The sequence below is a fragment of the Esox lucius genome, chromosome 7 (assembly GCF_011004845.1).
Source record: "Esox lucius isolate fEsoLuc1 chromosome 7, fEsoLuc1.pri, whole genome shotgun sequence".
Taxonomy (NCBI): Eukaryota; Metazoa; Chordata; class Actinopteri; order Esociformes; family Esocidae; genus Esox; species Esox lucius.
In genome coordinates this window covers 2,220,625-2,233,312 of record NC_047575.1, presented here as the reverse complement: position 1 = coordinate 2,233,312, position 12,688 = coordinate 2,220,625, and the positions used below count along the sequence as shown (strand labels likewise).

At 39.0% G+C, this 12,688-nt stretch overlaps 2 protein-coding genes across 2 annotated transcripts in view; both read right to left on the bottom strand.

Moving 5' to 3' along the window:
• The window catches only part of ubash3ba (ubiquitin associated and SH3 domain containing Ba), a 54,959-nt gene extending 53,757 nt beyond the window's left edge, over nucleotides 1–1,202 (bottom strand). Inside the window, exon 1 of the mRNA XM_010868817.4 lies at nucleotides 589–1,202. Within this exon, the coding sequence (XP_010867119.2) occupies nucleotides 589–716 (128 nt within the window). The 5' untranslated portion in view covers nucleotides 717–1,202. The remainder of the gene's footprint in view (nucleotides 1–588) is intronic.
• A 447-nt stretch (nucleotides 1,203–1,649) lies between these two features.
• Nucleotides 1,650–12,569, bottom strand: f11r.1 (F11 receptor, tandem duplicate 1). Its single transcript, XM_010865012.5, has 10 exons — nucleotides 12,288–12,569; nucleotides 9,825–9,884; nucleotides 9,559–9,675; nucleotides 9,150–9,290; nucleotides 8,071–8,273; nucleotides 7,332–7,434; nucleotides 4,126–4,233; nucleotides 3,958–3,970; nucleotides 3,442–3,499; nucleotides 1,650–3,093 (listed from the first exon to the last, which is right to left on the bottom strand). The coding sequence occupies exons 1-10, from the start codon at nucleotides 12,334–12,336 to the stop codon at nucleotides 3,058–3,060; spliced, it is 888 nt and encodes a 295-aa protein (XP_010863314.2). The 5' UTR covers nucleotides 12,337–12,569; the 3' UTR covers nucleotides 1,650–3,057.
• Between the last annotated feature and the right edge of the window lie 119 nt (nucleotides 12,570–12,688).

Sequence of the window (12,688 nt, the reverse complement as noted above, 5' to 3'; positions counted from 1 at the left end):
CTGACATTAGAGACTAGTCCACAGAATTTGGGTGCTTTGGAGTTTGATAACCTTCCTGCGGACCGTAATGATGGTGCCATTTCGCTAAAGCTTGACATCAGGGCACGGGTTTGATGGATAACCCTTTATCGCGCGCGACAACAGCTCCAACAGCATGTTGGAGATGAATCCATGCATGGTGGCATACACTCCGAGAAATTATCAACCTGGAAGAAACTTCTAAAACACAATGCGTGGATAGATGTAGATTTTGGTTGTCTAAATCAGGGGTGTCCAATCCATTCAACTGAGGGCCGTGTGTCTGCGGGTTTTTCCTATAAATTGGTTCCCTGTTCACAACTAAACAACCAGGTGAGGGTAGAAACTAACCAATTAGTAACCTAATTAGAACCTGCAGACACACGGCCCTCCTTGGAACAGTAATCATTTCTATGAAAAACGTTATGTGCCTCTATACCAACAGTCCAACGATCGTTACAGATACTGCTCGGCACTGACGCACAGCTTAGCATAATCTAAAAATAGAATGCATTAGCTCCGTAAAGTGATCGAAAGGATAACAGCTTAAGAGTTAGGTCAGATACTCACGCCCTGGTTTTGGGGAATCCCATGGACAGCAGCACGTCTAGACTGGACCCATGTTTTACTGTGCCTGGTCGGTTCTGGCGCTGCCTCCTTGGGGTGACTTTTGTGTAAATATCTTCTTTAGTTGCCATCGTAACTATCGCCGTACCAGTGGCATTTCAGTAATTAAAATCTACTTTTAATAAAATGAGACAGTTGGAGGCGGCGGCGACAGACATTGAAAACGTCGGATCATTTAGGGTAACGGCAGGATTTGACTAGTGTTCAGAAACTAAAAACCTTTCATAGGATGGCATAGAGAGAACAAGAGAAGGTTTCTGCTGCAAAAATGTTCTGAACACACAAACTAAACACCTTCCTGGTGGAAGGCATATAAAGTCATCACAGCTGCAGGAGGGTCACTGTAGTCGGAAGTCACTTTTGCGTTCTCCTCACATCGCCCAAAGTCGAGCTCGACCGGGATGAAATCTGTCTTCTTGCTCGGCCTCTCTTGCGGTTGATCGCTAAATACGTTAACACATTAGTCCTGAAATGATTAAACTATACTTCCTCGATCCATGTCTTATTTATGAATGGATATTGACTCAACGTCGGACCATCCTGTCAGAAATGTTGCAGCGCTCTATCGCAACGCCCCTCTCTCTTAAAGAGACAGGGTGCGCTTATAAAGATGTAAGAAAACGCTCTCCTTCTATACTGTTCGAATTAAATCGATTCACCGTGGCTATACTGTGACTTTGCAAACAGACTACAGTAACCCATTTGGTGCCGAGAAAGTGACAGCAATTCTTAAAATAAAAACGGATCAGACTATGTTTAGTATATATTTTAAAACATGGTAACGTTTAAACTTGTATGGGTCAGAACCAAATAAAGCAAACAGTAAAGCATAAATTACACTGAAAATAAAACGTTACATTTCAAGAATGTACTAAAAACAGGATGTACACTGTAAATAATAAACTACAACTGAATCAGAAGGACACAGGCTGATCTTAGCTCACCATCTAGTGGATAAATTTTGAGCTACATGTTCTTTGCAGAGGGTGTGGTCAGACAACATCAACAATTCATATACGGAAAGTTTTATTACAAAAATTAGTACTTCAGAGTCATTGTTCTTCATGGTTTAGGCAAATAGAGATTTTAGCATTTTGTGTAAGCTCATAATCAGCAAATACAACTGAGCACAATTTTCAATAACTACATAGAAACATTTTAATAACTTCTGATATTACCCCAACATAAATAGAATGAGACAACCTATGTACTGTGTATAACCTTACACAATAACCTATTCCCCAATATGCTAAACCTGATACATTAAACTTGGTTTTCAATCAGTTAGGCCTCATTTACACAGGCACACACCAATGGATTGACCCAATCAGATCAGTTTTGAAAAAGATCTGATGTGCTAGGTCAAAATACCAATCATAAGTTGTGATTAGATTGTCACGCTTTGACTGTGAGGCCAAACGTAAGTGGGTGACAATGCGCTAAAAAGAGGTAACAGATCTTAGACAAGCAATGTCAACAAACAGAGGGGAAACAAGAACAAGGATTCTAAATACACCAAGAAAATGTCATTTAAAAAAAATAATCTGTAGCTACCGTAAACTAAACATTTCACATTACAACTCACTGAAAATCCTGGATTTACAGTATATTATGCTCACACATTCAAACAGTATTTGTATCAGAATGCACGTTTTCCACCCTATATAGGAACTACTTTAGACCAAAGCCCCTGTGGCACTTTAGTTAATAGGGCACCATTTGAAGCACTGCAAAGGGGGGGACCAAGGGACCTGTGGTAGACAGATTAATCTAAAAAGAAATGTAGATTTAAGTTGACATACTCCCAAATGGCACCCTATCCCCAATATAGGTAAAAGTGCAATTTAAGAAAGCATTTCAATTAAAAATAACAGACCATTAGGCATTAGAAGGCCTGTTCTATTTGGATTAATTGACAGTATTCATTACATTTCAACAATTTTCAACCCCATGTCCTTGAATGTGGTATTTCTTTCACAAAACAGGGGCACAAAATCATGCCGATAGGCAACTGCCAGTAAGAGTAATATAAAAAGGGAACTTCTTAAAAATAACATTTAAATCAAACCTTGCCAATCCACAATAAGAATGTAAAAGGGGCAGAAACTAGTGTGCCAATCATCTCTCCACCCCCACGTGTGCACATTCTAATCCCTTCAATTATTTGGAAAAGAAATGACTGGCATAATGGAAATATAGAAACAGTGGAAACTTCCAGTAGCCAACCCCTTCACTGAACTAATGCTTTGAAACAGGCAGAGAAGCTGTGAACATGAGCACACTTTAGGAGAAAGGGTTGATGTAGATTGGGACACACCCATAGTCAATGTTGCAGAAGACTTCCGGGTATATCCCAGAAGTTGTTTCCCAATAGTCCTGGGTATATCCCAGACATCTTGTCACATGCTCCGGCTACACCACGAAAGACGACTTCTGTCTGAATTCCCCCTGAGACGGAAAAACATAGAAATATTAAAATGTGACTAAACCTTTTCAGAAAAAGTAAATAACCTTTACAGACAGTACAGAAAGGGAACTCATATTTCCCTGACAAAATTGAACATCACAAACAAAACTCCTAAAATCCTAAAGTTTTTTTCAAAGACAATTTGCATTCAAAATCAGAGTGGCACAAAGCAAAATAATTTCCAGCAGCCCAAACCGTATACTTTCATTATTTTTCCATTAGCAGAAACCATAAACACTCCAAAGAGATGGAAGTCAAACTACAAAATGGAAGTTAGTAAACCACATAAAAGCCTTCAACCCAATAGTCAGAGAGAGAACAAAACGTACATCTCCTTCATCGCCGTGCTCCGATGCAGGCTGGTAGACAACGGAGGGTTTTGGTTTGCTGTAAGAGAAGCACACCATGAGCAAAATAAATGTATTATTGATGTGTATACAAGTTACTTTTACTTGTGATATAGGTCTTTTAAGTATTGAAGAATTAAACAATTCTAGAATGAGAGATAAAAAAATATATATATAATAAATTACAATATTAATTATATTGCTTTCTTGAAAAGCTGTTTGATCTGAATGAAAAAAAGCATTGTTGAAAAAAAATAATTATGCAAGTAGCGCTGATTGGCCAGTTTATCCACCTGAGTAGCATCACAATCATCTGAGGAAATAGCTGGAGTTCCCTTTTATGCTTGAAATTGAGTTCTGAGGTGTTTTTGTCTAAGTTTATAGTCACAAACAAGTACAGGGCTTGTCAACGCCCTTACTTGGTTATAAGTAATATCCAGGAATTATGGTCAATGAGACAAAGACAAGTAATACACTGAAATAAAATATTCCTCTTACCCTTTAGTCTTCCCTGCAAGGACAAAAGAAAAACAAATCAAATGGTGTGAGATTTGTAAGGGGGTGTGAAATGCAGATAAAAAGGTTATAGAAATGTCTATGGCGGTGTTCATTCAGGAAGCCCAGTTTCAAGGAATCTGTTAGGGTGAAAGGGGCACGTGAACTTACTGGGCAGATATCCTTTGCGGTGGGCATACCACAGCGCCAAAAACAGCAGGACAATGGCTAGGAGAGCCACGATCACCCCCGCAACAATACCGCCAACATTGACATCACCTAGACAGAGAGATAAAAAAAAAAGGATAAAGAACAAAAAAAGATCAGATCTCAAAACCAGGGACTGACATTTCAGTCAAAATGAGTGAAAAATGCGGAAAGATCTCCACTGCATCATCCTCACCTCATCAAAATCATTGGATGACAAAAACAAGAGGTCCCTCCTGTTTCACCTTCGCCACCAATGGGTTTGAAAAGGAGACAATGGCGGAGAGGAGTATGCAATTGAGATCTTGCCAGTATCTCAGGATAAATCACTACTGTTCTTTTATGGAGTACAATATACTGCAGATGATTCAAGATATCAGAATGCTTTACTTTAAAAGCATGCCAAACAAACAAAAAACACATTGACTGTAAACTTAAACTAGACAACTCCATACAAAGCCTACTTTTAACAGGTTCCTTATATTTTACTAAAGAATTCATTTGAAGCTTTGCAAATGTCATTTCATAGCTGGGTGATAGTTTTCCAAAAACCTCCAAATACTCAGAATTAATATTCAAAAAGATGTCTCCAGAATGAATGGGTGTCTCTAGAAAGAATATTTACAAAATATTGTTTTGTTAGGCTACAAATGAACAACCATTCTCTGCTTTTGAGAGGACTGATTTAAGAGGGGCTGGCTACTTTTCCAAGAGTCTTCCTACAATTACGCCAAGCTAACAATACAATATATAAACATTAACCGGTTTGAAGAGATATAGAAAAAACAAAAAAATGAATAAGTTTACATTCATCTTTCTGTAAGTAAAAAAAAAAACCCTAAGTACAGTAATGTCATGGACATCTTTAGAAAACAACCACGCGAAACCACACAAAACCAGCCTGACAGCATCGTAAGTGTACAAGTAATATCTGCGGGAGCAACAGGTTAGACAGCTACGCAAATTAAGCCAGATCATACAGGAAAGCTGAGGGTGTGCCAGTAGCAGCAGAGCTTATGTTTACATTTTAGTTATTTAGCAGACACGTCTCCAAATCAATTACAGTAAAGTACTGGTCAATGGCACAAATGTATCCTCTTCTCAGCTCAAGGATTCAAACAAGTAACTCTTCAGTTACTGGCCCAACACTAATCCAATCCAAATGCTAACATTTCAGAATTACAGAGTTTTTAAAAATTATAAAAATGTATTTAAACTTAGTCGCTTTGTGACCTACAGCAACTGTAAGGAGTATACAGGTGCTGGTCATAAAATTAGAATATCATCAAAAAGTTCATTTATTTCAGTAATTCCATTCTAAAAGTGAAACTTGTATAATGTATACATTCATTCCACACAGACTGATATATTTCGAGTGTTTATTTCTTTTAATTTCGATGATTATAACTGACAACTAATGAAAACCCCAGATTCAGTAGCTCATAAAATTTGAATATTGTGTAAAGGTTCAATATTGAAGACACCTGGTGCCACACTAATCAGCTAATTAACCCAAAACACCTGCAAAGGCCTTTAAATGGTCTCTCAGTCTAGTTCTGTAGGCAAAACAATCTTGACAGCTGTCCAAAAGACGACCATTGACACCTTGCACAAGGAGAGCAAGACAAAAGGTCATAGCTAAAGAAGCTGGCTGTTCACAGAGCTATGTGTCTAAGCACATTAATAGTGGCGAAGGGAAGGAAAAGATGTGGTAGAAAAAAGTGTACAAGCAATAGGGATAACCGCACCCTGGAGAGAATTATGAAACAAAACCCATTCAAAAATGTGGGGGAGATTCACAAAAAGTGGACTGCAGCTGGAGTCAGTGCTTCAAGAACCACCACGCACAGACCTATGAAAGACATGGGTTTCAGCTGTCGCATTCCTTGTGTCAAGCCACTCTTGAACAAGACAGCGTCAGAAGCGTCTCGCCTGGGCTAAAGACAAAAAGGACTGGACTGCTGCTGAGTTATGCTCTCTGATGAAAGTACACTTCGCATTTCCTTTGGAAATCAAGGTCCCAGAGTCTGGAGGAAGAGAGGAATCCACATTGCTTGAAGTCCAGGGTAAAGTTTCCACAGTCAGTGATGGTTTGGGGTGCCATGTCATCTGCTGGTGTTGGTCCACTGTGTTTTCTGAGGTCCAAGGTCAACGCAGCCGTCTACCAGGAAGTTTTAGAGCACTTCATGCTTCCTGCTGCAGACCAACTTTATGGAGATGCAGATTTCATTTTCCAACAGGACTTGGCACCTGCACACAGTGCCAAAGCTACCAGTACCTGGTTTAAGGACCATGGTATCCCTGTTCTTAATTGGCCAGCAAATTCACCTGACCTTAACCCTACAGAAAATCTATGGGGTATTGTGAAGAGGAAGATGCGATACGCCAGACCCAACAATGCAGAAGAGCTGAAGGCCACTATCAGAGCAACCTGGGCTCTCATAACACCTGAGCAGTGCCACAGACTGATCGACTCCATGCCACATTGCTGCAATAATTCAGGCAAAAGGAGCCCCAACTAATTAGAGTGCTGTACATGCTCATACATTTCATATTCATATTTTTCAGTTGGCCAACATTCCTAAAAATATTTTTTTTGTATTGTCTTAAGTAATATTCACATTCTGAGATACTGAATTTGGGATTTTCATTAGTTGTCAGTTATAATCATCACAATTAAAAGAAATAAACATTTGAAATATATCAGTCTGTGTAATGAATGAATATAATATACAAGTTTCACTTTTTGAATGGAATTACTGAATTAATCAACTTTTTGATGATATTCAAATTTTATGACCAGCACCTGTATACATTTACATCCTTTGTGTTGGTCCCCTTTCACAATCAATTTCAGATTTGAACAATGTCTGCAGAACGCTAACAGAAGTACCATTACTTTGATAACAATGCCTGGGAAACTGTAAGAGCATGGATGATCCACAGACAGCTTACAGGTCAGAAAAAACAAATTTAGGGGAAATGTGTCTTAATGCTACTGCACAAAAGCTATGCACTGGGTTAGTGCTAATGTGGATGGCGTAATGCAATAACAAGTTTTTCAACAATAAAGTCTGGAAAATTGACAAATGAAATAGGTTGGAATTCAGTCATGCAGTGTTAGATGCATGCAATTATTTTTGTATCAATAGGAAATGAAGTGCACATACGGACTACCATCCTGAGAGGTGCACAAACTTGAGGAGGGCCAGCCTCATTTTCAGACTGACAGTAGTAGTCTCCTGTATCCATTAGGGAGATGGAGGGATACTCCTATACGGGAAAGAGAAGAGGGACAGAAGGGTCTTAAAATCAAATGATATAAAACACAGGGCATTCTACACTGAGACAGTGACATTCAATACCACACAGTGCTGTGGTGTAAACCAGGAATGTGTTCATTCCACCAATGTGTTCATTTCAATGTTACAAAACATTACAAAAATGTAGGCGCAATATTTCGTTTGGAAAACCCAAGGGATTCACCTGAACACGTCCAAAATAAAACTAAAACATTTCATGGCAAGGAATAAACACCTTGATCCCAGATCTGTTCGCACTATACAAGCTCTTAAGGACTTCCTGTTTGACATCCCAACAACCATACATGTAAGATTGAAGAGGTGTCTCCAAGTAACAGCAATAGATAAGGGCCATTTAAAAATGTTGGGGGTTTAAGACCCTAGGACAGCACACCTGCTCAGAGAAACTACTTCATGATATGGGCAGAAAAGAATGTGTGGCGCAGGGTTTGGTATAAGTGCTATTTCCAAGTCCATCAATTCAGGAAGTATATGGAAATTCCAATTCGCTGCAATTCAGGAAATGGAATTTGGTTTACTTGGTTCACTTAGCTGGACTTAAAAAGGAAATGAACACCAAATCTAGCATGCACCATGCAGCACTGACCAGGTGGCTATTGGCAGTGTTGAGCTTGTAGGTGTAGTTACTGAAGGCAGGAAACTGGCTGGGGTCTGCTGGGAGGGGGGTCTTGTCCTTGAACCATGTGTAGGTAGGGGGAGGAGACCCTTCAGGATCATGGCAGGAAAGCAGTACCATGCGTCCAGTTGTCGCTGTGGATGGGACTCTACAAATAGGCACAGCCGGAGGCACTGTGGGAGTATGTGACATTGGCATCTTAACATTGATTAATGCACAAAATAGAACTAACACTGTTACAAAAGCAAACGTTCCATGCTGTGTACAATTATGCAACCCAGAGCTTGCATAATTGACTAGCATAATTCCTCAGATGTTTAAAAGTTTCAGCTATTCATTACATTTAATGGCTGTTTAAAGATTCACAGACTACATTTTTTTGCCCATACACATGTTTCAGGGTGAGAAGCAAGCAAAGTTGCTGGCAGTTATGCAAACCAAATGATACTTTTCTTTTTGAAATCCCAATGGTGCCAACATCTAACATGCTTAGTCAAAAGAACAGGAACTTATGCACTCCCGGTTACCTCAAGCATCCCATTGCATCATCAATCAAATTTATTTATAAAGCCCTTTTTACAACAGCAGTTGTCACAAAATGCTTTACAGAGATACCCGGCCTTAAACCCTAAGGAGCAAACAACAGTAGTGTTGAATTTCAGTGGCTAGGAAAAACTCCCTAAGAAGGTCAAATTTAGGAAGAAACCTAGAGAGGACCCAGGCTCAGAGGGGTGACCAGTCCTCTTCTGGCTGTGCCGGGTGAGATATTAAGAGTCCAAATGGAATAATAAATACATTTCTCTGGGCTAAATCCAGAGTCTATTTGATTTTAGACTAGGTCAGAAGTATGACCAGGTGGACAAAGACAGCAACGGGCCCCCCTGATGGAGTCTACAGACATCTCTTTTTGGGATTTATTCGTTCCAAGAGAGATAATCAATGTAAGCAATGTAGCTCTGTTCAATATTTTAAAAAAACACCAAAAAAACAAAACATTCAAGATATGTTGCACGATTATGTTAAGACATGTTAAAAGGCTCTCTCCTTACCTAAAACAGTAAGTGTCACTGTGACCTCCTTAAACTGCTGATTGCCCGACACCTCGCAGTTATACTCCCCATTGTCTTTGCGTGTCACTGAGCTGAACCTCAGCAACCCAGAAGACACAGTAACACGACTCGCATACTGGGCTGACACATAGAAAGAGACAATTTCAATGACCAAAACAATTAAAATTTTATGATTGTGGCCAGTGATTTATTTACATTTACAAGTTACTGAGAGGCTCTTATTCAGAGTAAACTACAATAGTGAGTACATATATTGACATGTTTGTTAAGAGGGCATGTGGCCTTTGGTAAAAGTGAGGAAATCTAGTCCTAGGTGTAAACACCAAAGAACTACTACAGTAACACAACGCATTTCCTTTGAATGAACAGCCTTAAAAGGTGTACTTACCGGTTGGTTTCCCATCAAAAATTACATAGATTTGAGAACCTGCCATGTCCCTAAACTTCCACTCAACTCTAGCTCCTATCCCAAAGTCAGCAGTGTATTTGCATGTAAGATCAGCCCCTGTAAACAAGGGATCAATCATTTGAAACCACATTTCTTGGGTATAGCAGACAGTAAAATGTTCAGTTCCTTCAACACAAGAAAGCAGTTCATTTTAGAATAGCACCCCATGCTTATTGATTGTTTTATTTCCCTTCCCAAGGACTTACCCTGATTCTCTTTAACCTTCACATTTGGATTGCTGGTTGTGACATCGAAGGCCTCTACACCTGGGGAAGAAGGGAAGCAGGGGGCAGTCATGGGACATGAAAAATGTGACATCACGTAAAGGCGCCAGCACATTAAAAGGAATTTAAATGCTAGGTGTTGGTGTCAACCAGCCTGGACACAAAGTTCACAAACATTAAGAGATAACACTATGGAAATCATTACGTAAACAAATATGTCTATCGAGCGTTTTATTCGCTCTCTCTCGTAATGTAAACAAGCACACTATACAGCCAACGTCTGGAGTCTTCTTCGAAACACCTAGGAAAACGTAGCGTAATGTAAACAAACCCCAATGGTTCGAAGAGCACAAATTACACCGACAGATTTGGACAATAATGCTGTGATTTGTAGAGGCTGGACTGTAGGGCCTAGAAAAACAATGTGTGCGTCTGCTGCACACTGGTCTAGACAGAGTAACCACAGAAATTACATCCTGGCAATAGGCAGGATGAGTAGCAGATGGTGCCCAATTAGGACTACAGTGCACTTCAGATAATGGTCATACAGTTAACAATTCCAAGGTATGAACAGGGTTGGGGAGTAACAGATTACAAAAAAACAGTAACTGTAATCAGTTACGTTACCAAAAATATTGTGATGGGATTACCGAACAACACAGCCAGGAGTTGCACCGAAAAACATAGGAATTGTTTAATAGATTAGGCAACTATTCGTTATATAGCTGTAACATGGCGCTGCGTTTAAGATAAAATGCACTACATTCCGCATGTCTGTGGTTTCTGCAACATTTGAAAATGTTGTTAGTTGTGGAGCAAAACATCAGACTACTGCATATTTAATTTATGTGAGAAAGCTACGGATATCTTGATTTTTATATACAATGTCAATACCCTTTGAGTAATTGCCATTCATTTGAAGCAAATAACAGAATAGGCTTACACATCATTAGATTTCGGGTTACGTTCAGATTAAAAATCAGATTTTGGAAGATGGAGGGTTATTGGATTAATTGGAATGACTGAATATCTGGCAGACCTTTAGCGAGTAATGTAGAGATGTAGCCCAATCATATTCAAGTACAATCAATGGTTTAGAAACTCTTTCAAAAAGCACTGTACACAACCCATAAGGTAAAATGCAAATACCGTTTTTGGCCAGCCATGTAAACTAACATTGATTGATCCCGCAAAAGGTGTTAAATTGGTTATAGGCTTTTCTTATTTTTTACCCTATGGCTATTTTACACCTATGCCTCTTAATATGAAAGTAATTAAATGTTACGTTACTGATTACAAATGTAACCGATTACATTGAAAAAGTAACTATACCCAACTCTGGGTTTGAAACATTTCTTAACACAGGTGTTAATTCCAAATATATTATTCTATATTGACATCTACACACGATATAGTTTGTAAAATACAACTTGCCTTGTACTGTTCAGTAAAAGTACAAACTGAACAACAAATGACATGAATCAAGCAATTATTTGTGTAGTTGTGGAGACTAAACAATAAAACAATTCGGTTAGCCCATTTAGATAACGAAACTAAGATAAATATAGTTTAGCCAGATTAAAACACGAAGACGAAGTTGCAAAGGCATAAAAAGAAACCAAAGGATGAACTCCGTCAGTGACTTCCTTGTTTGCGTGGTATTTTTTCATGCGAGTTTCGGGGGTGGGGAAACAGATAGGGTTTCCAAGGTGAAACATTAACCGCGCAGATAGTTTGCGGAATGTAGTGGTGTTCAATTTGTGAATGTTTTAAAGCCATCTACACCTTTCAATGATTCATAATTCTTGAAAAAAAAATAAGTTTAACTGGTCTACACAAACAGCCTAACTGAGGGTTGTTTTTGTTATAGCCTAAAAATTTGATGGGTCAGCTTGGCCGTAGCTCAAGTGTTTGTATTAGCCTTACCGTATCGATTTCAAAGACTTTTTGACAGCAATATCAGCAGCAGAATGTTAAATATAAATTGTATTGCCTAGTGTTCCTTAACTGCAATGTGTCCCAAACTTCACAAAATAGCCTAATAGGAACCTAAAGTTAAAGGAACCTAGAGTGTTATAGGCCCTTAACGCGAGAACAAAAATAAATAAACAGAACACCAGATGTATGTGAATCATATAGTGGATATACTGTATAGGTTATTTAATTTGTGTAGTCCTTCAGTACGTCAATGCCTATAGGAACTCAATGCCTGCGATCGAGGACCCAAGACAAGCCACCACTGATCCCAGATCGGTAATTTTTTTTCACTCGAGTGTTTGGGTTAGGCAAACTGATATAAGACCTGTACCTAATGTCTACCTGTGGGCAAAGTAAAATGAAAAGAACATCGTTTGGCAGGAAAAGAGTGCATATCTTACGGATAATAAGCTAAACAGAACAATAGTAAACAGTCGAAATTGGAGTTACATCGACAAGAGCGCTTACCTGTTGCATGAAAGAATAAAATCACCGAAACCAAGCCGCTGAAGAGCATATTGGCCCAAACAAATGAAGCCTTTGTTTTAATCTCCAAAATAGTGCCCAGTTACACTAAAAGTAGTTTTAAGCTAAATGACAATACGTAGCCTATAATATTCCAGGAATTAAAGTGGCGTTAGGTAGGCTACTTGATAAAAGAGTAACCACTTAATTAAAATACAGGTTATACATCCAAGAATAACTCAACGCCCTTCCGCGATCACCAACTGCACACGCACCTGTAGGACATTATGATTGGTCTTCCTTCGAAAATGGGATACACCCGGTTACTTTCGTGACGTATATAAATAGTCCTATAGCCCGCTATGGGGAACAGGTTTTACGCGTTTGTATTAACACGAACTTTT